Below are 26613 nucleotides of genomic sequence, written 5' to 3' on the forward strand. Positions count from 1 at the left end.
TAAACACACAGACATTGTAATTAAATAATCTGCACAGCTCTGTGTCAACACCAGCCATCTGAAATGACCTTGGAGCTTCTTGAAAATTAGTGTGCTCATAAAGTGCTGCACGTTGGCACTTTGGATGATGTCGTTCTGACCCTCCTATCATGTTACAGACTGAAACTGTGCAAAATGACAGGTTCGTACTGTTCTTTCAAAAAGAACATATGGTTGAATGGTGGATTCACTTGTTGGAATATCTTGGGATGACTGATTTTACAAACTGAATGCAAGCAGAAATATAAAGAACAAAAGGCAAAAAAAGGAAAACCCAAGCTGTTAATTTGCTTCATCGTGTATTCATTTCATAAAGCAACTATTAAATGGCAGAAATTCTGCAGTCTAAATTATACCATATGTAGATACTAAACAACCACATTTACCTCCTTTTAAACTAAAACACTGATGCTATGTGAGATGTGACAAGCTTGCAGCTAGTCTGGCAACCACCTCAGCCTGTGTTTGGTGCCATTTGGCAACCGCTGGAATATTTAAATGCCCTGATGAATACATAGCCCCTGGGCCCGATGGCTCAAACTGAACACCGAGTGTGTTCTGACATGCTCAGCATACACTAATGGGACTTCTGACAGTCTTGTGCATTCATCCTACAAAAACCCGGCATGGTGCCAGAGGGGAACAGAGGCTGGGTGTGAATGTAGTGCACTGGCTGAAGATCTGGAAAGTAAAAGGCCACAGGTCAAACTGGTGCAACATCTAATGTGTCCATCAGGAGCCATTTATAGTGCCAAACTGTCCTTTGGCAAGAAAGGGAGCCCCTTCCTATTCATTTGCTACAAATTACAGTACTTTACATAAGAGCAACAGCTGCAGTAAATTTGCCAAAGTGAGTGAATCCACATATCTGCACTGACCGTCCATTTCCAAGGAGCCGCGTTTACTTAAGCATGACCGTTTGGCTGAAGCTGGAGAAGCTCTACAATTATGTGACTGCAGGGCAAAACACGCCTGTAATCTGTAACCTGCACGCAGGCGTCTGCACGAGAAGCGGACAACACGGGTGCTGTCCGCGGTGCTGAAAAACAAAACTGGCTAAAACGGGAGCTAAATCCTTACTGGGAACGTGCTCTTTATGTCCCAAATTGCTGTTTTCACAGCCAAACATGGCCTGAGTCTAAACACGTGTTACACAGTGGACACAGCTGTCTCGATTCCCTTGGAAAGCCAGTGTTGTTACGTTATAGAGCACGCCAGACATATAATTGATTATGGTTATTTTGGAAAATGTCAGTAGAGCGGTGTAGCCCAATGATGTTGACCTTTTAAGCTGTGTAACTCTGTTCAACAGCATTACACAACAGTGCAAGTCCAGGAAACCGTATTGATCAGGATTTGTTGCAGATCTGAGATCGGATGTTTGTTTTTATGTAGAAAAAAATTAAACAAACTCAGGCTGAAGATTACAGTCAGAAAATTTCGAGTATGCGCGCACTCACGTGTTCCTTTAAGCTAGAGTGGTGTCAGGTTTACTTTTTTCCCTCTAAATTGGTAAAAAAAAAATAATACACGAGTACATTTAAAAAATGCGCCTTGAGGAACTATATGTGCGTTAATGCGTCGACATAAAGCCGATGTTCATTACGACCTCCATAGAAAACAAACCACTCTAAGACATGTCATTATATTGGCGACATTATACAATATGCATAATATTAGAGCGGAGTAATATACGGCTGAGAGTAAGTCCCTGGTGTGCAACGAGAGGAAAAACACACAAACAAAAGCGTTAACTTGAGGTTTTGGCGATGCCGCCTACTGAGACCACCATTACGCATTGATTAGTTCCCCCCACAGTGAAGCAGCAGAGGAATTTCTGGGTGCAGATATAGGACCACTCCTCTCTCTGCATACGATTTTCTCTCCTCTCTCCACAGTCGGGGCTTGTTGGTGAGGAAGGGGGAGGATGGTCTTGCAGTCGACGAAAGGAACAGGAGTTTATTGAGGAGTAGCTGCAACGGGAGGAAAAGCCTGTGCACATGAGCCTTGCGGATGTCAAGAAGAGAAAAAAAGAAAGGCTCGCGCCTGGACAGATGACCGCTCTGTTGAAACACTGGCGCTTGAATTGTTTAACTTGTTGATGCAACGTTTTTCTACTGTTTCCCCCCCTTCTCGTCTGGGTGCAGTGACACATAGATGGGTGGCGGAATCGCAAGTATTCTCTTCCTATGATAGGTATTTATTGAACTCGCCGTGGATGCAGTTTAAAGAGAAACCTTCTTTAAGGTGGGTGTTTTTCCCCTTTTCTCTTACTCTTTTTTTCCCTTTTTTTTTTGCTGAGACCGGGGGTAAAAGAAGAAGAAACACGCCTGCTTTTATTGATGGATGATGATCGAAATCTAATTCATATTCTGCCGCAAAGTGGGCTTCCATAACTGAACAGTTACACTGTTGATAAGGCTGTGGAGAGTGATACTGCGCATAACACCATAGAGTATCAGTAAAAGTAAATGGGCTCATGCGTTTTCTTATCACATTCTGCTCCACAAGCCTATAACCGTCACTGTCCCTATCTGTTCTTCCTGCAGATGCAATTCATCTCCGAGCCGTAGCACTGTGATAACCGGAGCAGGGTCGTTTTAAAAAAGAAACTACAGGTCAGCATGGCAGCAGGTGTAGCGGCATGGCTTCCCTTCGCCCGAGCAGCGGCCATAGGATGGATGCCCGTGGCGAGCACCCCGATGCCCATGCCTCCTCAAGACAAGAGGAAAGCCCAGGACGGACTTATTATCCTCAACGTGAGTGGGACCAAGTTTCAAACGTGGCGAACCACTTTGGAGAGGTACCCGGACACTTTGCTGGGGAGCACGGAGAGAGACTTCTTTTTCCACGAGGAGACGAACGAATACTTTTTCGACCGCGACCCTGACATCTTCAGACACATCCTCAATTTCTACCGCACGGGGAAACTACACTATCCGCGCCAAGAATGCATATCCGCGTACGACGAGGAGCTCGCGTTCTTTGGTATTATTCCCGAGATCATCGGGGACTGCTGCTACGAGGAGTACAAAGACCGAAGGCGCGAAAACGCGGAGAGGCTTCAGGATGACGAGGAGATGGACATGAACAATGACGTCACGCCAGTCAACCTGACGTTCCGGGAGTACCTGTGGCGGGCTTTTGAAAACCCCCACACCAGCACCTTGGCTCTGGTCTTCTACTATGTCACGGGGTTCTTCATTGCCATATCAGTGATGGCCAACGTGGTGGAGACGGTTCCCTGTGGGTCTTTGCCCAACAGGTCAAAGGAGATTTCCTGTGGAGACCGTTACGCTCTAGCCTTCTTTTGTTTGGACACCGCGTGCGTCATGATCTTCACGGTCGAGTACCTCCTCCGATTAATCGCGGCGCCCAGCCGGTACAAGTTCATGAAAAGTGTGATGAGCGTCATCGACGTGGTCGCCATCATGCCTTACTACATCGGCCTGGTGATGACCGACAACGACCAGGTGAGCGGTGCTTTCGTCACCCTCAGAGTCTTCCGGGTTTTTCGGATTTTCAAGTTCTCCCGGCACTCCGCTGGGCTGCGCATCTTGGGCTACACCTTGAAGAGCTGCGCCTCCGAGCTGGGCTTCCTCCTCTTTTCGCTCACCATGGCCATCATTATCTTTGCCACGGTTATGTTTTATGCGGAGAAAGGCTCCACGGCCAGCAAGTTCACCAGTATCCCCGCAGCCTTTTGGTACACCATTGTCACCATGACAACACTGGGGTAGGTGGCTGCAAAAGTCCATTAAAAAACAAAAGAAACAAACAAAAAAAAAAAACCTTCAAGCGCTCGAGACACACCACAACTCACCAGCTCGGCTTTGTTACTGTGTCGATAAACACACATAACACACAACAATGAAAAAATTCAAAATTAATATTACTGCAATAATACCAACAATTAAACAATTATTATGTAGTAGTGTTCTCAACGCTAGTAGATCTTAATTTGCATAAAAATATTTTAGAAAATTGTAGCTGGGCCACAGGTGTGGGTCATTGAACGTATTAATGCTCAGCCAATCAGAGAGCAGGAGCAGTGTGCTTTATAGAAGCTTCCGTGGTCGATTCGCTCCCCAATCAGCGAGCCTGCCCCTCACAAGCACCTCTTATCATTCTGAGGGTAAGCTACCGTCCCTGCCGGTTTCTGAGGGTCGTTACCGAATGCCTTTCCAAAGGTTACCGCAGTGTCTTTAAAAAAGGCGCTTTTATTGTCGAGCTATAGGAGCAAACAAACTACAGCTCACTGACCACGCTCCCACATACCGCATTAACAGGCCAAATTAAAGGCAAAGCAACGTATAGGGGACACACACACACACCTCTCCTCTCCCTGCACCGCCTCCTCTCCGCCTCTCATTCACCCTCTCTCAGCTCCCCTCTCTCCGTTTCAACAAGGTGCAGTAAATATTTGAATGCCAATTTCATGCTCGCGAACACCGCCGGTCGCAACCACGTGCTGATGTAGCATAGAATAATTAAACTCGGGTTGGACGATTACATCAAATTAATTTGTATTGATGAGCGCGCTCAGCTGCACTGTGTGGCTTGCTGTTATTATTATTATTGTTGTTATGAGCATTATTCCCAGTCTTCTTTGGTGATGCGCTTTCGGACCACCTCTGTGTGTTGCAAACTTTTGTCACCGTCGATATGTTTGACCTGATGCCTGCTCGCATAACAAAACAAAACAAAAATCAACAAAAAAGGTAATGCGGAGTTTAAGCAACGGGGGAATCGCAATCACACTAAAGGAAAAACACAACAACGTATACCGGTTGCTTCAGCACTCGCTGCTGCTGCTCCTATGAGGTTGAGCACAGCCGCTCAGCCAGTGTTAGTCCTCCTCTTCGCTGATGACACAGAAATTAGGGCCCGGGTTTTAATTTCAAAATCACAACATCGCAAAGCAAACACTACAAAAACAAATTGCTTCTGGCAGTGTGTACTTGTGTGTGTGTCTGCAGCAGTGCATAAGCTGGAGCTATGTAAGGCACAGTCCTGAGAATATTAAGTTCAAAATGTATTCCTTCTTGTACTACTATCATTATTACTGTTGGTTTGAACTGACACAGGGATCTCCACATTGCGCACAACCTGATTGGGGGGGGGGGGGGAATAATCCCTCTTGTTTTTGTCTTCCTTCACATCTGCATTGATGCAGCCACTCAGCACCTGAGTACCCCTCAGCTCTGCAGGCAGCATATTTTGTTATTATTATCATTATTGTAATTGTTATATAATTAAACGGTGACATTTCCCTCTATCTGTGCTCATGCTGCGGGTGACACTGAGTTAGTGGATTTTCTGTCTTCTTAATGGCATACAACTCTTCCCTCTGTGCTCACTCAATATCAGTCGAACTACCACTCACCCTCGAAATGACCAATGAGAGCATAATTAGTAATGGGCACGATCTGGTGATTGAAGCGAGCCACCTCGTACACAATGCTGCATCGGCCGTGCTTTCCATTTGGATTCAAAGCGCGGGTGAAGGATGAGTTGTGTAAGAGGGTTCATTATTTATCTTTGGGGAGAAACAAAGATATTGCTGCATTCAGCTCGGAGTCTTTGTGTTGCTCTAGATGGATTTGAAAAAGATGTATTTTGCCGCGAGAGAACAAAACTGAAATGTCCTTGGTAATGGGGACATCTTTGTCACTCCATTGTGATCCATGACAGCCCGGCTGACAGATTCGCAACCTGAACCGAAGCCTTACAGTGCTGCAGAATGCTGCATAGTGGACCACTGCTGGAGAGGCTGAATACTCATCAGTGTAAGACAAAGTCAGCCCCTTCTCACGATCCATCCTTGTCTTTAAAGGCGTGCTTCTGAAAAAACACATCTCATACAAGCCTACAAACCAGAGTCATGTCTACTGATACAGCGATGTAAGAAAAGCATCTGCTATATTCTTCTCCAATCACCTTCAGATGCTTATCTGATCAGGGGAAATGAGGTATTCTGATGGTATGTATCAGAGCTCAGCATGGAGAAAAATTGATCCACGTCTGACAAATAGGTATTTAGACCCATATGAATGGGGTTGTCTTTTCATTCGCTGGCAAATAAGCTATTTAGAGACTAGCGGGTGCACTACTGGCTGGAACCTCCATTTGAAGCCTTTGAAAGCATTTGATTTCATTCTGTTAGTCAATGATGCTTTATGCCTGCATGGTATCATGATGCCTTTCCACTACATATATTTTCAATTTCCCCTCACTTGCACCCCGTGGAAGTAAAGACTGTGGTGTGCGTTCTCTCCCCTGCTGATGGCCCATTGATTGTGCTTAAGCAGACGTGCAGACATTGGGAGAGCAGGGGCTCCTGTTCAGAGGCACTTGGCAGGCAGCCTGAATGAAAGGGAAGGGTGCCTGGAGACCAGCGGAGAATCAATAGCACTGTGCAGCTGCGTGTCATGCCTCTGTGTGTCTACTCCTCTGTGCCACCAAACACAGGACAAGACCCACTTATCCCTCCTTCTTTATTGAGCCTAATCTCTGTGGCTGCTTTCGGATATCCAACAAAGAGGAATCTGCTTCTGCCGTGAACTTCAAGAACTGGGTGTAAAATATGAGATTTTTATGTGCAGCTTTGCGGTATCTTTGATAACGGCAAGTGAGTCTGAGGGTATAATTTAGTGTCTTGATTTAATATTGTTCATTTAAGCTGGTATTGCACTTTATTAGGCTGGAATCAGACATTGCAGTGTTTTCCTGCTCTTATTTTCTCTGGATGATCCACATGGTCAGGGTGAATTAGCTGCAGAGGGAGTTTTTGGTGCTTCAGATCTTTTAAGTGATTTAAGGTGTAATGGAGTGCACTGCTGAGAGCAGCTGTGAAAACGGTGGAAGCCAAGCGCAACCCACAGGGGAAGAGGAGTGGGGAGGACAGGGCTTAGTCTGGCGTAGGCTAAACCTAGACACGTTCCTCTGGACACTGGCAAACATTACCTTTGATAGACACGATAGGCTCGAGCTTCTGACTCAAACACGCAAGCCCACACACAGTTTCCATATATTGAAATGTACTCGTTGCCCGCCAAGATGCCTAGGAGGAATGGTCATTATAATTACTGATTTGTTGTGACATTTACTATGTAAATTGTCCTGCGTTGTAACAAATACGCGTGTACGCTGTAGTCACTCAACAGATGCAGAATTTATCACCATGCCGTTTGTCTGTGCTGCAGCTCCACCCACCAAATACAACCGGAACGGCTTGACAAGTGAGCCCTATAAACCTCTCAGGATAGGATTTATAAGACAGAGAAAGCAAGGTTAACAGACACGAGGGTCACTGTAGGGCCCATAAGCCAGCAGAAGTATAACCATTATCATGCTTGCCAGTTCTGACACCTCAGCCCCCTGGCGATCGAAAACTACAACGCAAAGCATCAGCTTCACGGTTTAGCGTGGTGCAGAGAGCGAAGCTTTTTGAAGTCGAAACCCTTCACCGCATGTCAAATGTAATTGAAACGTGCAGGAACAATCTGGAGGGCCTTTTACTGTATCTGTACCCAAGAGATAACAAACGCATTCTTGATGATATAGTCCTCATGCGGTTGGATAAGTTGCCGTGCCCCTGGCAGCCAATGCAGAGAATTTTCACTCTTTTTTTTCCTCTAATTCTTTTTTTCCCCCCTTCTGAGCTCGGCAGTCAGCGAGAACATTTGGTGCGTTTGATTATGTAGCGCAATTGGTGTAATTTTTGTGTTCAGTAGAATAAATTACACCACTTGCCATTGTGTATGTTATGCACATTATGAAAATCAGCAATCCATTTTGAGCGACGTGATGTGGCGCCGTGTAAAACAGAAGTGGCTAATGTGAAATGTGTAGGCCGCCGTCAGCCTGTGGGCTCACGGCGGTCCTCCAGGTGCTTTATTGGGGAGGAGAGGTGACGCTAATACGAGGCTGGTATAATAGTCCTGAAGTGACAGGTGACTTAATGAGAGGAACCTGGCACTGAAATGTGTTCTGTGCGAGCTCCTTTCTGCCCATGCAAATGACTGCGAAATGGAGGAGTGGAAGCGAGGGGAGGGTACCAGGCAGCTTTCTTCAGAGGAGATTAAGATCATTGTGAAAGAAGGAATCCATTTAAAAAAAGTGCTAAATTGAAAACACGCAAGCCCCTGCATTTTCTTTCTCCTCTTTGTTTGCTCAAACAGTTTCACTCTGGCAGTTAGAGATTTAAAAGGGTGCTTTGAAGGTTTGAAGTGGAATGATTGATTAAAATCTTAAGGCCATTCACATATTGCATATTTATTACATCATACTCCTGTGCTTTGAAAGGTAGATGTTTCTATTTGGTTATTTGGGTGTTAAATGAGTTTTCAATTATATATATTTCACTGAAAAAAAAAATCCAGCGTCAGAAAGAAAATGCATTTGCGGTCAGTCAACCCTGAACTGAAAAACAGATTATGGCCAGCTGGTAGGTTGATGTCAGGTTACTGTGTATGTGAACTGACTCTAAAAGCAGGCATGCGTCACTGCGGATGGTCAGATTGATAAATAATCTATATGGCAAGGACAAAATGGCTGTCCCCCCCATTTGATTCGATTTCTTTGACAGCCCATCTTCGAGGCAGCCCCAATAACACTCATTCCACGAGGGGGGATTTTCATTAATTCACTTTCAATGTGCTGCATTAAGCAGGGAAATCGACTAGCATGTTCTGCACTTGGGCCTTGGTAAGGCAGTGCGAGGATATAAAATATGGCACCAGTGTCTTTTTTTTTTCTTTTCTTTTTGCAACTCCTCAGCATTTCTTCTTTTGTATTGTGAGCAACGTACGAGATTAATGGAATTTTTCAGAACAAGATTAAAGTTGCACCGTATGAATGCGGCATCATTGCATTAGGAAATAAGGAGATATGTGAGAAAAAAAACATCACCTAGATTCCATTGTTGCTAGAAAGCATTTGTTATGCCTGATTCCACTCCCACCCGATCTTAACAGCCAAGAAACCCCGATCCAGCCTGAGTGAATGAATGAAACGAGGAAATATCGCCTGTTATGTGATTGTGTATGATCTTGAAATTTGATATGTTGTAAAAAGACATCGGATGTGTATATGTGCCACAAGATCAGAGGATCAAACAGTTTGCAAATGATAAATCCAAGCCCAACAGCTATTTCCCTCTGTGGTGCTGCATGGCTTATTTACATACTCAGCATTTACATACAGATGAAAATGGCTTGTCTGCCATGCAGACGCACATAATGCCTCCTCATCACTTTGTTGAAACGTACAACGTACTCTAAATAGATTCTTAGGTTTAATCATATATTTTACAAAGAGCTTAGCATTAGATCAATTCAGTTATCATATCAAGATCAATAAAAATGTATTCAGCACAACACACAGAGGGTGTGCAATGCATTATTATTGCGATAATCCCAGAATCACCCATATCAATTAGAGGCCTTTCATTATAAAGGTGGTAATATTCACGGAGGTAATATATGTAGCAGAGGACCACTTGTCATGATTTATGAGGCTAATATATTTTCTGAGGATATCTTCACCATCTCCGACGTTGCTCATTTATTTTTTTCAGTTCTTTATTAATAAAATAACTACACGTGCGCTAAAGTGCGAGACAATTTTAATGATAAACAAGAAAATAATATTGCGTGACTTTTATGAACCAGCAAAGCGACTGCCATGTGCAAGCACAGCAATAAAGGAACAACCGGCCTGTGCGTTATTGATCCTGCTGATGATGATGTATTGATACACTAGACGAGGTAGTTTTACTTTTTGTGTGTGTGTTGTCATATTCTGTTGTGTTTCTTTGCAGCATCGTTTGCTTGTGTTTGAAGAAAGATATGACCCATATATGTTCTTAATGAGCAACCTTGACAGGAGCTGGTTACAGCAAACAACTACTGAGTGGAAGCAGTTTTCTTATTTGACACTGTCCTCCGAATAACAGTGACAGCATCGATAATTTCAGCAAGTAGCACTAAAAAAGTGAGAGAATTTTTTTTTTTTTTACTGCAATCATTTAGGTACCTTACCAAAATAGTTATTTTTACCTAAGCTGAGTGCTTATCTAACATAATCATGATTCAGAGCTAATCAAGTGATTCTTGCCAATCAACCAAACCATGCTTTAAGTGTAGCGTCGTTGCTTGCTACACCAAAACTGTTCACACATTGCACAGACCCCTTTTTATAGCTACAAGAACAGCAACTAAAAAGTTTCCCTGGAGAAAAACAGCGAGTACCACTTACTTGTTTAAAATTTCATGGTGTGGGTTTCACCATGAGGTCAACAAACTCATTATCAGCTCAATATGGTGTTGAAACAACAAAGGAATTAATTGGTATGAGCCACATGGTCACATTAACATTGCGGAGGGGGAAAAAAAGTCACTGATAATAAACTGTTGAGTTTTACATATGCAAGCCAATGCCCTTGCACTTATTACCTTTGTGTAGCTCTCAAACTAATCAGCATACAAAGTACAAGCTGTGTTTGTTTTCATGGTGAGCTGCAACATTTTTAATGCCCACTGTTCCTATGTGAACACTGCACAGCGCCCATATTGGCATGCAACATGGAGTAGTTTGAGGGAGAAAATGTCACCTTTTTTTATTTCTTAAATTTTTAGATGCCACCGTCACTACAATAAATGTGGAACTAGCAATCATCATACTGCTTTTTCAAGACCGAACCAGCCCTCGCACCCTTCTTGACCTCAAAATCCGACGTCGCAGCACGGGCGTGGGGCGGAAGAGTTTCGCAGACGATGGCAACGATAGGCTCGCCCGTCTCTGTGAGGAGCTTGGGAGAAATGTGTTGCTCTTTGCACCCACTATTTCTCTCGAGCGTTGGGGACAGCACAGCAAACATAATATCTTGAAATGGTGCCAGCTTTTGTAATGCCAGAGTGCGAATCTCCCTCCCCCTGACATTTGTCTCTTTATCAGAAATACCCCTCAGCTAACAAGCCTACATCTGTGATCAGCAGAGATTCAGAGATTATAGCTAACAGCAACAATCAGTCTGTTGCGTGAATGAAACAGAAACAAAAAAGCATTCAAAGTTGTGCTTTGCTTTCGTGCTTTTTCTGACACTTCATTTGAAGAGCGATAGGATTTCACTGTAGATAAGGTTTTAAAAAGAAAGCGGTTCTGGTTTTAAAGCCTCTCAGCAAAACATTAACTAGGCTGAAATGAGAGAAGCACATTACCTTGACACCTACCCCAGTTTTTAAAGTATCTACTTTTAAAAGCTACACGGCATACATTCATTTGGCTGTGTCAGACTTTTATTGTACAGCAGTATGTTATGTTAACGCCATTTAATGCCATGCGTTTTGCAAAAAAGCTGAAATCAATATGGACTTTCATGTTCCCCAAACAAACGTAAGGCATGGGTTTTCATGAGTTTTTCGAGAAAACAATAAGACCTTGACGCTAGCACATTAATGGAAACTTTGTTTACAGCCATCCGTAATACCTGAACGCCTGCAGATTCGAGCGAAGTCGTGAATATTGATTCTGCCCGTTTGTCAGCCTGAACGTTTCTTCCAGCGCTTGTGAATCAACACATTATTTCATCAGAACTGAGGAATCTTGTGCCAGTTTACGCCGCCAAGATGCCACAATAAAAGCTCCTCGTGATCAATACTGATCCGGCTTGAATGAAATCCACAGTGTTCTCTGTAAGAAAAAAAGAAAAAACAGAAAGAAAACAGAGCTGTGCAAAGCTCACGAGTCTGGCTTTGAATCGAGCTGCCCATGCTAGCCACTGTTAACCCAGTTTCATTGTTGAGTCTTTGCCACAGGCTCCATAGATTATTAGTTTCTGTATGCAGCATGAATGATAAGAGGCTATGTCCCATTTCAGTTTAGGTATAAAGAGCTTCCTCCTGTCTGCCTGGCAGGGAGGTCCTGCTGAGATGAGGGATGTCAGCCTGTCACCCTGACACATGGCAGCTGTTTCCTGCCTGCCCCAGCTACTATAAATAGCTAAATATATCACCTAATGTAGGCCATTTGGTCAAACAGAAACTAAACAGGGCATGAGCTCTGGGCCTATATGTTTCCCTTTCACCTCAAACGAATTTCTCATGCACGGTGGTGACACCAAATCTTCACCGTTTTATCCTTCTGTGACTATCTCCTTCCTGTCCAACGTGGATTGATGACATATTAGGTTGCGATTTTGCAGCGCCATCACTTTACGTCAGGTTCGGAGCTTCAGCTGAGCGAATGCACGCTCAAAAATCTTTAAAGAACAATTGTGTACAGGTTTCATTAGTATTCTTCTATAATTTTAACATTTTGATGAGATATTGTAGAGCTAAAATCCTGAGGCAGTAAATAAAGGCAGTCTGAATGATCCCGGCGCAATAGGCCTGCAATAAGGATCAGCTTGTGACTATTATAGTGTTTCATTGTGTGATTATTATTTTTTTAATGTCTCAGAAAGGTGTTGTTTTAGCTCATCAACATTTCAGTCACACACAACGCTGCGACACAATTAAATTACCACAAACTACGGTCTGCAGAAAGAGTGTTAAATCAACTCTTTGCTGTCACATTCTCGAGAACCGAGCATTAAATCTTCACAGAGGGAACCGGCGATGCTGGTTCATTGTGCCCACCCACCGTAAACTCAGAGCAGCTACACGACCGGCGGAAAGCAGCACATATCAGTGTCATTCTCTTGTGTGTATTGAGCGTAATTTACTGTCCCACTGTGATAAAGCATAGTATTTTCCTTCCAGGTTTCTGTATAAACAGCTAGAAGCAGAAGTTGTTTAAGCCAATTTACTGGCATGGCTTCATGAATGGCAAAGCTGATCTGTAAGTCAGTGCGCCACTTTAGTCACATCTACAGTTGCAAGAAAAAGTTTGGGAATTGGCTTTAAAATTAATCTGCTTTTGCTGTGAATTCTGATCATTTATTTTCACAACACAAAAAACACAGTCCAACTGAACTAATGACACACAAACTGTTTAATGAACACAATGAAGAATTGCAGTGAAAGGAAGTGCATCGTGGCCAAAAGCTTTGGCAGAGGCACCACTGCCACAATCAAAATCTTGCTTTTGTTTGCCACTAAAAGATTTTGTTGAAACTTATAAAAACTCTTATGATTGCTCCTCACTATATCAGAGAAATAACAAAACTTTAGTAGCAAAGTGCATGAAAAACAACATTTGTACCACCCCAACAAAAATAAAGCTCTCGTGCACCACTGTATTTCTACAAGAAATTACTTTTGAAAGGTGTTCCAAAAAAAGGAAATGACATTGGAATTGTGTGTTGCAAACTCATCCCTACATTTATTTTCTAGCACATGTATGGAGGGATTTGAAATCTAATACAGAAATCCATGAACTGTTTCAAAAATGGACTTTCCCATTACTTTACCAGGGGGAAGGATTAGAAAAGTGCAGGAGCACCTTGTGGACCTAATGGACCTTAAGGATGAGCGAGTGTATTTTTAATTAAGATATTTTTGACTTATTATTTGATTTATTCTCGTCTTTTTTATAGAGCAAACACTTTATTTTATTGTGTGTGAACCGCTGACCAACACTGATGCATTTCCTTCAGGATCAATAAAGTTTTATGATGAAATGAAAAGAAAAATAGCTGCAATATCCAGATATGAGCGTCCTGACATGCTACTGTAAAACGGTGACATTACTTAACACCAGCATGTTGGTACTGCAGGTTTGAGCACGTAGTCTGTTCAAAGCAACCATATGTTTGACTACAGCCTCACAGTGCTTGTGTTGCTGTAGAAGTATTCCGATTTTTGTAATCCAATTACACCCTGTTACTTTGTTTTGTTAAAATATATAACTATAACTATTCAATACTAAGACCCCTTAATTTTCTCAAATATCACACTGAAGGAGTTTCACGTCTGATTGCTTTGACATCAGTGTTACAGGATATCTTGTTAGAGAAATGTATTCAGCTGTATTTTCTCTGGCTATCTCCTTGATTAATTCACATTTTACTGAATCACTGTGCTGAGCATTACTTAAAGCACCCATGCGGGATGTCTGTGTTCCCCTGATAATGTGTCACCTGCTACAGCACAGAACAACTTGGGGTGAATTCATCGACTTCTGGAGAAAGAAATCGGCGGTGAAAGTGATCGCTGATCGTTGTCTGCCCAAAAAACTTATTATTGCCCAGTTAATATCAAGTCCACAGATGCATAACCATCTATCACTTGGATGTGTCTAATGAATGATTTTTGGGCAGTGATTCAGAGAAAACACTGTCGGTTAGAGGTGCGTGAGCACAGCGGCTTAGGCTGACACTTTTTGCTTAACTGGGTGCATTATGTTATCCATATAATAGATAGAATTATACAGATCTTTTGAAAAGGACGACTTTGTGTTATCCTCTGAACATGTAGTTCAAACAAAGTATTTCTGTGTAGAAGAACAGAGTACTTCTTAATCATTGGGGGGAAAAAAGCTTGATTCTTAGCCCACAGTTTAAGCCCCTATTTTAGTGATTACATGCCTCACAGGGGACGCTAGGCAGAAAACTAATAAGGTCAAACAAGGCAGACATATTAAAGGTCCAAAAGGAGAGAGGGAGAGAAATTCCAATCCTATCTTGCCTATCAGTGCCTTCTGATGTTTTGCTGGTTGGATTTCTTGGATGTAAAAACAACAATACTCGAAAGCGCTATTTGAAAAGGGATAGACGGTAGCTACTGTAGATTGTTCTGCTTGTCTGGGTGTTACTGCAGTGTGGGTCCAGCTCCCATCTAGAGGATTTCCTGCCTGTGAATCTTGTTGCAGGTGTCCTACACAGGAGTATCTCAGTTAAGGACTGCATTTCCATGTGGGGGATTTTCATCTTTTTTTTTCCTTTTTCAAAGGTATTAGTGGGAAATCGTAAACAGTTGATGATTATTTGTATTTTCCTCTTAGCCAATTGTCTGTAATCCCACGAAGGAGCTTAAGAGTTAGATTTCTGGCATACACTCTCTTATCTTTACACAACCAACACAGACAAATGGAATGTATCTCACTTTGACTGAGGCCAAAAGGCAAAGTGAGTTGTGCAGAGGAAAAAAAAGCTGCCCAGATAGTTAACCTTAATAAAGGCAGACACTGCAGTCAATTCCAGAACCAGCTCAGCCTTATTTAATTGCACACATATGCGTCTCACAGTATTTTCACTGGCAATGTATTATATGGTGAAATCTGTGGTAGACTGTCCTCTGGAGGTCGCAGGACAATCATACCCGAGCTTTCACGTAAACTGATCCAGCATCAAAGTGTCAGATGTGACATTCAGTAACCTCCAAAGGAAACACGGTCTCATTTTGAATCCAAAAATTCCATTTTACATGGATTTAACTGCAGTTTCTTTCCCCGAGATTTTTGCGCACATATGTCAGAGACAGAAAACAAGCTGCGCTGCTGTTGTTTCAACTCCCATCGTCTTTTCTATGAAATGGCATCCATCAAAGTTAATGGGCTGTAATCATCACCACAAATACACTGTCACACGTTCCACTGCTCGCTCCTGAGTATTCAACTCCCAGTCAATGGGATGTAAAGAGTGACAAGCATGAGGAACACAATTTCCCATATCATTAACGGCTCCGAGTGAGAATTGGAAAAGAATCCACCCACCGCCCCCAAAAAAGTTTTGCCTATTCTTCAGATTTAGATTCTGTTTGCTCAACCTCTTCTGGGACTGCAGAGGAGAAACATTTATTAGATGCATATGTGACAAACAGTCAATACTACTGACGCCGTTTTTCAGGCACCCATCCACATTGTCATCTGGTGAAATAATTCTTATTAAAGTATGTCACTTGTTACTGACAGATCTGCTGCGTGCTAGATAGATTAATTTCCCAAGAAGCCAACTCTGCCAGCTTCCAATCAGAGTTCAGCGCAACACGTAGATCTACTTATCTCCAGGCAGTATGCTGCTGGACTGATCATACATCATACAGGTTTATACACACACACACACACACACACACACACACACACACACACACACACACACACACACTACTCTTTCAGTGCCTGCTATGGCAGAGCTCCAAGAAGAGCGTCCCTCCTGTATTTGCGTGTTTGATAGGATGGTTTAGCTAAAGCATCCCCAGAAGACAATTTGTAGACCTCAACAGATGGAGAAGTCCAATTAGAAAGTGGGAAAAATGAGAGATGAATGTCCCTGCTCTTTCTCTCCCGGGACAGACAGCTTTTCTTTCAGCACAGGTATTAAAACCAACACGTGTCGGAGGGAAAACATCACAAAAAAAAAGAGAAATAAAGGATAACGAGGCTGGGATTTGATTTCTTAACATGACACAGTCAAAAAAGTAGCCACCGAATATGATACAGTTTGCTCGCGCCACATCTACAATATGTATAAATGTCTCCTTATGTTGTCTGATTCTTCAAGGGCAAACATCCCACATAGCAATTGCCTTGCCATTAGCCAAGACCAAAAAAAGGAGAAAGAATGAAAAAGTGCTTAAATATAGCAACCCCCCTGGGATAGTAGAAGGAAGGGAGTGCTGTGGTGTGATTAAAACGAATAACCTTCATTCAGTCACGTTTGTTAACGGTACATTTGAATGTGCTGTCTGTGGTGGGGGCCAAAGCTGTGCCTTTATCTGCCTTGTCCTCCAAGTTTGAACATCATTATTCACCAGGAAGCTCGTCCTCAGCGCTGGCAAAGATGCCGAAGTTATAAATAATGGGAGTTGTGTCATCAAGCACGCGTTGGGCCTAGGTCGGTTTAATTCTGGCTTTTAGCCACCCCTGCTGTTAATGCAGACATCGCAATAAACCTGTTGATGACTGATAGATTGTGTGGATGCAAGACCAATTTTCACTGGCAAAATGACCTTTTGCTTGTGTTGTTGTTGTCGCCACGGCCCCCGAGTTATTACTTTTCATGTCATTTTTTGATTTGACAGGAGAAGTCTCGAGGAGTGAAATGGAAAAAGTAATGATGTCCCCATGTGCGTGATGTAGCGTGGTGCAGGTGGGGCGATGGTAGATAGGGCCGCAGCTAGTAGCTCTGCTCTGCCCCGGGGGCCAGTCTGCAGCTGTTAGGAGAGCTTCAGCTCTTCCCAATTCTTCCCTGCAGGTTCTCGCTGCTTCCTTGGTACTCGCTGTTATCTGGGCTCGCTGCTGTCGCTGGTCTGGCTGCCGTCCACACTCTCTGGGAGAGAGCGCGCTCAGTACATTTTTACGCTTCGCCACTCTTTCCGTCTCATTCCAACCTCGGCTATTCCTCTCACTTTTACTGTGAGATTTTGAAGTGTCCCTTTGAACTGGCGACTGCTCCTATATTTATATATACATATATAATTTTTAACAGCTGTATTTTTCTACCTTGATATTTATTTCAAAGACAATGCTCCATTGGCACAGGCCATTTACGCCCTGAGTACTGTAACTACTTACAAAGCATCCTGAATGTATGTATAGTCTTGTGTATACAGGAAGTGAACCGATATATGAGAGGCTGCAGCTGTTTGGTGCAAAAAGCTGATACAGACAATTTAAAGTTGCAGTTCAAACAGAATACAGAACTTTTTTTTAAAGCCTGAGGACAATTGATTCTCTTCCTCAACACGTATTATCCTGCAACTTTTTTTGTGTTATTTATTTATTTTGCCTACCTTCAGTCTTTTTCTTTTAACCATTTGTTATGACGTTAACATGCCCGCAGCTAAAGACCAAAATTCATTTTTCGACTTGATTCATGAGTAACCCTTTAAGCCAGTCCATTGGTTAGCTTGTCTGGAGCTTTTAACACCACAATTTTCATCATTTGTCATAACGATGAATCAATTGACACGTCAGCTGACTACTTTCGATGTCAGCTTCTCAAATGGGCAGCTTTTATTTGTCTTCTGTAATTGGAAATCGAATAACCTTTGAGTTTGAAATGGTGGATCGCCACATCACCTTCAGCTCTGCTATATTGTGACGGGCATTTCCAATTTGTTTTTTTAATTCAATAGTTTAAACAGCTGCTGAATTAATGGCCTACTCGTTTTTGTATTACATGTGCAGTTGTGAGGCATTCGACGGGCGACTGTTTCATTAAACCTTTCAAACCCCATTCTACTCTGGCTTTATCTTATAGTACAGATAACCCTGATGACACTGCTGTGACATAGTCAGGGGTTATATATACACCAGATAAACCTCCTTTGAGATCCACAGAAAAAATTACACAGCTGTTTTTACAAGTAGCTCTCCTCCTTATAAAACTGATCTTTGTCTGGAAAATTGATGGAGTACCCTTATGTCATCTAAAAAACCCCAAACCCCCCCCCCCCCTACCCTTTAAAGTGATGAATTGATACATAATGAAACTTGTAAATGCAGACCTAAAGGGACATATAGCCCAAAAAAGAGCTATACATCTTTACCTCTGCCTGGTGACGCTGTACTCTCCTGTTAAATGAGCAGATTTTTTTAGATAACGTAGCTTGTGAATGCACACTCTGCAAAGTCAGGGCAAAAGGGGCCATTTGGTGGAGGAAGCTGATATCCAGCGGCTGCTCTGCGTGGAATCGCACATCAAAGTTAATCTTGTGCCGTCTGCTCTGGCGGCGCCGCGGAGCACTAATCTGCTGTCAGCGTGATGAGGCTCCTGGACCAGTTCCCCTTTCCAACACAGAGGCACTAATCCACAAGACCTTTCACGTTTTTTTCTCCGCTTCATCACCTGACCAGACAACAAAGGTCACAAGGTTCCCTTTGAAATCTCGTCTGGTCAATACTAGCTGAGCATCGCCACTGGTTTTGGTGTTTATTGTGTTTCAGTTTAAGGAAAGCTGGTTTTGGTGCATTTTGCCTTTAAGAGCCACATCTTACTTTGAAGTGTACTTTTTTTTCTACTTTAGACTGGAAAAAACACAAGTATTAATGCGGCGAATGCCACGAACACAGCAACCGCTGTCATTACTGCTAGTTTTTCCTTAATTGATCATCTTAAGAAATTCAGTTTTCACCTTTAACCCTGCCTCCGGCATTTAGATTCCGGAGGTGAGGTAACTTGCTGCCAGTTCAATGAAAGCTTTCGGCGTTCAAGAAAATGCCACTGCTCTTTTGCCAGCATTCAGATTAACCTACGATGAATACAGAACGAGTTCATTAGCATAATCGCTTGAGTGTCTGATGATTTCATTTTTATTATCACGTTCCCTTATAATCCATAGCTCTGTCGCCCCTTCGTGCTTTCAGCCCAGTCTTTCATGTTCCTTTGCCCTCCCCATTCAGTCACGAAGGAGTGTAATTGCATTATCAAAGTATTATACCGACGTTGTGGAATATATTTTTAGCCCTTGGCTTTCTGGAATGATGTAAGGCGGATGGGCAGAAATATAAACATGCAATGACAAATTAAGATTCTGAGCAATGTTTGAGTTGGCTTACCTTGGTTTCATCATGTCCAGACTGATTAAAGCATCTCTCAGGCCTCGCTTTAATAGCCACAAATCATAATTCTCATATTTACACGGTGGCATGCTATTTTTCTTGGTCCAGGTCAACACTCAACCCTCTTAAAACTTTTAATAATACAAAACAGCCTTTCATTTAGTTATCGAAAGCAATTGGCACAAGGAAATGGTTGTAATTATGACCATAAGGAGCTCAAGTGGGCCTAGAGGTGACTCGGCATATACAGTAATGGGGGGAAAAGGGCGCTTTTTTGCATAGTACTGCGCTTGTTTCTCAAGTGTCAGCAGGTGTAGACTGGAGACTGGAGAGGAGCAGAAGAAAAGAAAAATGTCAAGCAGGGCTGTGCTAGCACTGCATGATAATAGAAAAGGAGGAGAAAAAGAAAGTGAATGAAGCGTTTCATCTCCAACTCATAGTTAGAGGCAGGCAGGTCCAGGCAGAGGAAGGGTGAGTCAAAGTCAGGAGCGGAAGAGCGGTAAAGAGGAAAGCTTTTTATCATCCCTGACTCTTAAGAAGATCTCCCAAATGAGAGAGGGCGTGCATGCTAATGTCAAAGCCGCGGTGATAACTAGCTGCCTGGTTTTGCAGGGTGAGGGTTAAGCTGGGATTTGCAGGGCTGAGGGAATACATGTTTGATATGTGAGCGAGAGAGAGAGCTGAGGTGCCTTTGCCAGAGCCATACGTGAGGGATTATTTTATATGGTTTATCTGTGTCTTCGTGGTTCGAAGAGAGGAATTTTGCCGCTCTTTATTAGGTCTGTGTGGTTCCTGAGACTCTGAGGTGAACATTCAGCTGGAGGATCAAAGTTATATAGACACTGCAGCACCACAAAAGCTTTCATTTACTATGCGTTAACACTGACTGGCACGCAGCCACACATTCTTGCTCCCACAAACTTCACATCCCAACCTTTGGCTCCACTCGTCAGCTTTCACAAATCTGCAGAGACCGGATCTCAGCTGGGTTGTGAAAATCATAAAAAATGATCTCGCGCATCTGCTCCACACTTCTTTTTTTTAAATTTGATTTTTTCCCCTGCATTTCAGCAAACAGCCAGAACAATGCAGCCTTTGCATTACTGCCTGCAGAGACTGCGACAGGCACCTATCACAAAGTTGTCCTTCCCTGTAGCTATTGTTTGCAGTTACTCATACCTGAGCACCCTGTTTTTCCTACCGCATGCATAACACCAGGCAGTGCGGTCCTCTGGTCCTCCCCTATCTGTGCTTCCTTCTCCCCATTATGTTGTGTAGTTCTGCCAGCCTCTCCTTCTTTCCCTTATCACCTGCAGTGAAAATCTAGCGGGCTAATCCCAGTGCCTGTGGGATTCCCCTCTCTATAATGATGTATATCTGAGGGATAGCATCAGAGCAGAGTCCTATCAGCCCACACACTCTTAATCCCATCAGTCTTTGGTGTCCAAACCCAGGAGAGGGAGCATTTTGAATGTTGTGCTCCCGGCCTCTTGCCAGAGATGCGGTGCAGAACATCAGGAATGATATGTTGTGTTCAGGGATCATGCTGGAGATCATGTTCATTTATTGTGTGTCAGACTGTTGAACCCTTGTGGTGTGTCTCCCAGCATTGCAGTGGTACATACTGTAGGTGTGCTAGCGTGTATTGAGTGCGAGCCTCCAAAGATTGTGCCAGTCTATCTGGCAATTACAAAGATTTAATTTGTACTGTTTTGCAGTCTGTTCGTGGTGGAAATAGATAAATACAAAATGTCCTTAATATTTTTAATTTATTTTAAACACGAAACAGATGCACATTTGGTGCATCAATGATATAAATTTATGAGCGCGAGAGAGAGGGAGTTTTCTTTCATTCTGCTACCTTCACTTGCCCTTGTATATCTGTACATACAAGAATGTCTATCCAGCTTCGATTTTCTTACTACATGGTCAGATTTACTACCTACTGGCACATAAAAGAATGGCCGACTGGTCAGCTCATTTGTGTTTTTAGAAACAAACATTTAATGAAGGCTCTTAATATGACATAAGCACCCTTACAACCTCTCAGTAACCCATGAATCTTGCAGTCTTCACAAATACAATGTCAGAGAATCTATATCCTCTTGTCACTCATGTTCATATGCCTTGTATGACATCCAGGCAGTGTAATCTATTTTCCTCAAATTCTCGATTCGTAGTTCATAGTATGATAGAGTTCTGGAGGAAAATTACTTTTTTCTTTTTGTTGTGGGGGGTGGGTGGGTGGGGGGGTAACATCTATTATTTAACTGTCAGCACGGATGAATATTGTGCTCTTTCAGCCTCATGGAGAAGGTACAGAGAGCAGTATTGTTGTGCAGCATTGCTCCATTTGCTCCTTGTCATGACTTGTAAAAGAAATGGAGACTGTTTCAACTGGTCAGGCTAATATCTGGAAGAGTCTGTGTTAAGTCCTTAGAGAAGATTTTAATGTTGCGTCCACTCTGACACTTTAATCTCTGTGGTACGTTTCACAGCACTGCCCACAAGAGACGTCTTCACTTCAAGAGCGCCTAATACTTCCTGACCTTGCCACTGTCCCGTTGTCCCCGCACAGTTTTATTGCCTCTCGCTGTCATTATCAACTTCTGATTGGTACAGTCGGTGACAGTATCAGAGTTTCACTATAATTGACAGGATTTGGTCTCACAGGTTTGGAGGGCTTGTCTGCACTGTAGAAACCACTGAACTGTGAAACGGAGCCAGTGAATTACCTCTGGAAGCATGATGGGGAGTCGGTGCGCCATGAGATGTTCGGTGAAGGTCAAACAGAAAATTGTGCATTCCCAGAATGATCAAAGACGTGTTGAGGAGACTTGATTCACAATGCACGGTGGGAGTTTACCAGTCTAAGAAAATGTAGAGTAAAAGTGGCTCACCTGCACATAATTGCTTGATAAAAGTCCTTTTTTTTTTATATAATATATGAAAGCCTTGTTTTAGCACAGTAAGCTCATTGTGACTTTCCGAGCATAAAAGACAAATGCTGAGTGGGATGTGAAGTTAAATCAGTCTCAGGGAAGAAAATGAGACCGAAATTAATTTGAGATTCAGATTTTCAGATTGCAGGTCCCTTTGTAATTATTGCTATAAAACAACATGCATAGATGGCGCACAAGATAAGGACAGTGTGCTTAACTCATCTGTATTCTAATCAGCTGATGAATCAAAACGGTTAATAATTAAATTAGTTTCATTCCACTGCTTCTCACTGAAATATCAAATTGGAGTAGATCAAAGTGTGGTTTGATGAAAGTGAGATTTAATGTCTTTACCATGAAGGATTTAATAGGATGTCACCTCACAGTCCAGCAGTTTCACTATCTTAATCATAGGATTCTTCTTCCTTTGAACACCTTGACCTTGATCGCTTATCGGCACAGGCGAACACTGTGAGGCTTTTTGAACGTTAGATATTCACTTTGCTTTGATTAATGCACTTTACTATAGTCACTTGTGCAGTGTGTGAGCTAGTTTCGTACTAAAATCCACAAAAAGGAGGGTAGGAAGACCGCGACAGAGGCGCCGCTGGGCGACTGGTCTTCGATGCTGTTGACGAAGCCTCTGAAAGATCTGCCGCAGCCCTCCTTGAATCCTAATTGTCAGCACTGGTAAGCTGTTGGCAGTAATCACAACTGGAATGTGAGTTGTTGGGACAGCAGTGTGATTACTTCAGGCCTCTGTGCTTATTTCAGAAACCTGAGCTTATGCTCGCTTAAAGTAGGGATTTGTAATTTCTATCAGCCACCAAACCCTATTTGTGTGCAGCAGACAGAGTGGTACAAATGACCAGAAAAGGCCATTCAGGCATAGTTTATTACCTGAAAAGGTTCATTTCATTTAGTTTAATCTTTAGGGGGAAAAAACGAACCTGCCCTGTCTCTGAAAAGAGAAATAAACAAATGACGTGTCTGCAAAGTCATCCAGATATCTTTTTTTTTTCACTTCCCACTAACCAGATGGCAGTCAGATTTCAGACACAGGGTTCTGGAAGACAATCAAGGAACAAGATTGCTTTTTTAGGAAGGAGGATTGGTTTAACTATATGTCAAATTAAAGGCCCTACGCACACACATATACACACAAACAAGCGTCTGTTTTGACTGTGTGTCAGTTCCTGTGTGTCCAAGCGTGTCCCTGTTTTTAGGTGTTGGCGCTAGCTGTGAGGCGGTGAGGTCATGTACAGAAGTGTCTCAGAGCACCCCTGATGGAATACCGCACTGCTTTTAAGGTCAACTGCACAAACTCTGCCACGCAGGTTGATACAGGGACTCATGAATGTTTGATTGGTCTATTATCCAAAGCCAGGTGAGGACATTCATCCCCCCGTTTCTAGAATTCAAATATTCCTTTGAGTCTGACATTTCTCCTACAGTCTGAGGCAACCCCGCGGTTTCACTCTCTCTCGGCGCGCCGAGCTTCATCTGCAATGCTGTCATCTCGCTGTCGGACAATTCTACAGAATGCGTTGTTTTTAAAGGCCGGCGCCAGCGCGAGCACGGTATGGTTTTAGGTGGGTGGAAGTGGGGAATTGATATTCAGTCATCTCGACATTCCTCTTCATCCTCTGCAGTGAGGATAAGAATCCGGTCATCCGTCTTTGTGTCTCACCCGTGTCAGCTTAGGGTAGCAGGGGTAGCAAATGTGAGTACCTGGTACTTAGAGACAACAAGAACAAAGTAGGAACATTACTTTAATCTGCAGCTGCTGTTAATTCCTACCTCTGCCATCATCCACGAGGCTTTGTGTATCTCAGCTTTCCCTTATGAACAATCCATCACTGTTACTGTTTCTCTCCAGAGTGCGCTTGCTGCTTTCCTTTCTCATCTGCTCGCTGCTAGGCTTTCCTTCCAAAAGAAGACAGTCACTGCAACACACTGTATTCCACAACAGACGTGCCTGCATCACTCCACTCGCCGCAGTAAAGTACATGCGAGGGAATGCTGTCTTCCATTTTTTTATGGATCTCTTAATAGGCTTTCAGCAGCACATCCAGAACCTATAATTGACACCTGCTTTCAGTCATTGTCTGCCATTAGATAGGAAAATGACTTGACCTGTAATGAACTGCAAAACTAATGACATCTGTGCGAGATTAGTCAACTTGAAAGCAAACTGTTGTACATGAAGTCCCATCAAGCGTGATATTAAAATGTCCACTTTTACATCTTTCCGCCCGAGCTCTGTAAAAGCCCAGACTGTTGGGCCCAACATGATGGAAACCTGAAGCTAATGACTCAAGCAGACGTCTGTGGGCATTAGACAACTTCATTTATGAAATAGTCAACCTCCCGTGTAGCGATACATTCACATTACCCTGCCTCACTTGAGAGACGGACTACTGTCACAGCCACTGAGCAATGCTGATGTTCCTTCCTACCTGCATTCATCTTACTCTCGGGAGGTAATGGTCTACTCAGGTCATTTGCGCATTAGGGTCTCACTCATTCATCTCACCCACCTGCGAACGTGTGAATTGCCGGTCCTCTGCAGCACACGGAGAGATGTTTAGATGACACGGAAAACATACGTGCCCTGAATCATTCATTTTAAGTCCCAGTGCTGCTGGTGGCCTAGCATGTCAGCACAGAGCCGCTTGTGAATATGCAGATTATGCTCATACGAATGAATTTGCAGATTTTTTCCCTGGATCTGTTAATTGCCTTGGAGACATCGGGATTTTCTATTTGATAAAGTAATAATCTTGAAAAGTAATCAGATGTGCATGTGGCTACAGGATGTCACTGTGTTTGCAGCTAAATGTTTGAATTGGATTGAATTGTCTTTATTGTCCCAGGGGGGACTATCTGGTAGTCTATGCAACCCACACATGTCATAAATGAATGAGGAAAAAAAACATAAATTCATATATAATATACTACATTGGATGCATTTGTAATAAACTAGCAGTGAGCTGGTAAAGCACTAGAAAAAATGTTATTTACATAAAATCCATCGTCCATACAAAAATCCATATTGAAATGTGTATATAGTAGCAGGGGCTACAGCTTGTTTAACCACCCAGCAAACACAAAAATGATCTGATTTGGCCTTTTTTGAGAAGGAATACCTCCATCTTTTTCCAGCATTTCCTCCTGAGTGCTAGGGGCAGCCATTATAGCCTCAACCTTATATCACAATGTTTGAAGAAACTTTACAATGAGGACACATTTTCACTGATGACACATTACCTAGTTTGAAGTGTGAATCTATTGCAAGTCAAATGCAAAGGTAGCATTTTCCCAGGAAAATTCAAGTATAAATAACTTCTCAGTAGCTGCACAATGTTGTCGCCTTATAAAACTGAAAGATGTTTCCTACCTGGGATGTTGTATCTTAGATCCAGCTTTTTAACCACCCTGTTTATCCACCTGTAATCGCATCAGTAATTTCCGTCCACCATTTGCTCTTCCCGTCACATGGAGTGAAACTAGCAAGTCCTCTCCCGAAGCTCGGTGGAGTCATTTGTTTACATGTGTTTTGCACATCACCAGCTGCTAGCATCTCCTCCTTGTAGCCTGTTTGTAATAGACGGCGTGTTTGTGCCTCATGAGGTGAATTGAATTTATCGTTTCCACATTTAGTGGAGACAGTTTTCTTGCGTGTTTTACAAAGCACTGTGATTTGTTAGAGGTTGTTAAAGTAGCTCCCATTTTAGGCTTCAGGCAACGGGGACTTTTTTCCAAATTCGTTATGAAAAAAGTTGCCGTCCACATGCAAAAAATTATCTCATGCATACCAAAAGAACAAGTGGTAATATAACCTTAACCGTAAAGAAATGTTGGCCAATTAAAAGTCCACAAACAATAAAGCGAGATTTCTACTTTCCGTGCACACGATTTCTGCTTGGGCCCCATAACATAAATTTCATCATCAAACATTGAGTATGAGGTTGTCCAAATTTTGTGACAGCGCAGATAATTTAGATAACAGTACACCAACTACGCACGCGCCCAGGCAGTGGACTTTAAAGAAGTATAATAAGAACTACAACTCGGCCGTCCAGCTATCTGTGTCCGTGTCCGCAATCAAGCATAACCCAGGCTCAACACGGCGCACAGTCCAACATCAAAAAAGGAAATAAAGCTGCACACCTTTAACATTGTG

The 26613-nt window shown here is 42.8% G+C and overlaps 1 protein-coding gene across 2 annotated transcripts in view; it reads left to right on the forward strand.

Annotated features, from left to right (window-relative positions):
• The first annotated feature begins 1740 nt into the window (after positions 1 to 1740).
• LOC113026566 (potassium voltage-gated channel subfamily D member 2-like) overlaps positions 1741 to 26613 on the forward strand; it is a 31923-nt gene continuing 7050 nt past the window's right edge. Inside the window, exons 1-2 of one of the 2 annotated variants that reach the window (XM_026175494.1) lie at positions 1741 to 2286; positions 2589 to 3775. In XM_026175494.1, coding sequence (XP_026031279.1) covers positions 2664 to 3775 — 1112 coding nt within the window. In that variant the 5' untranslated portion in view covers positions 1741 to 2286; positions 2589 to 2663. The remainder of the gene's footprint in view (positions 2287 to 2588; positions 3776 to 26613) is intronic. The other variant, XM_026175495.1, reaches the window with a different exon arrangement.

This window comes from Astatotilapia calliptera, chromosome 7, assembly GCF_900246225.1.
Source record: "Astatotilapia calliptera chromosome 7, fAstCal1.2, whole genome shotgun sequence".
NCBI classification, from domain to species: Eukaryota; Metazoa; Chordata; class Actinopteri; order Cichliformes; family Cichlidae; genus Astatotilapia; species Astatotilapia calliptera.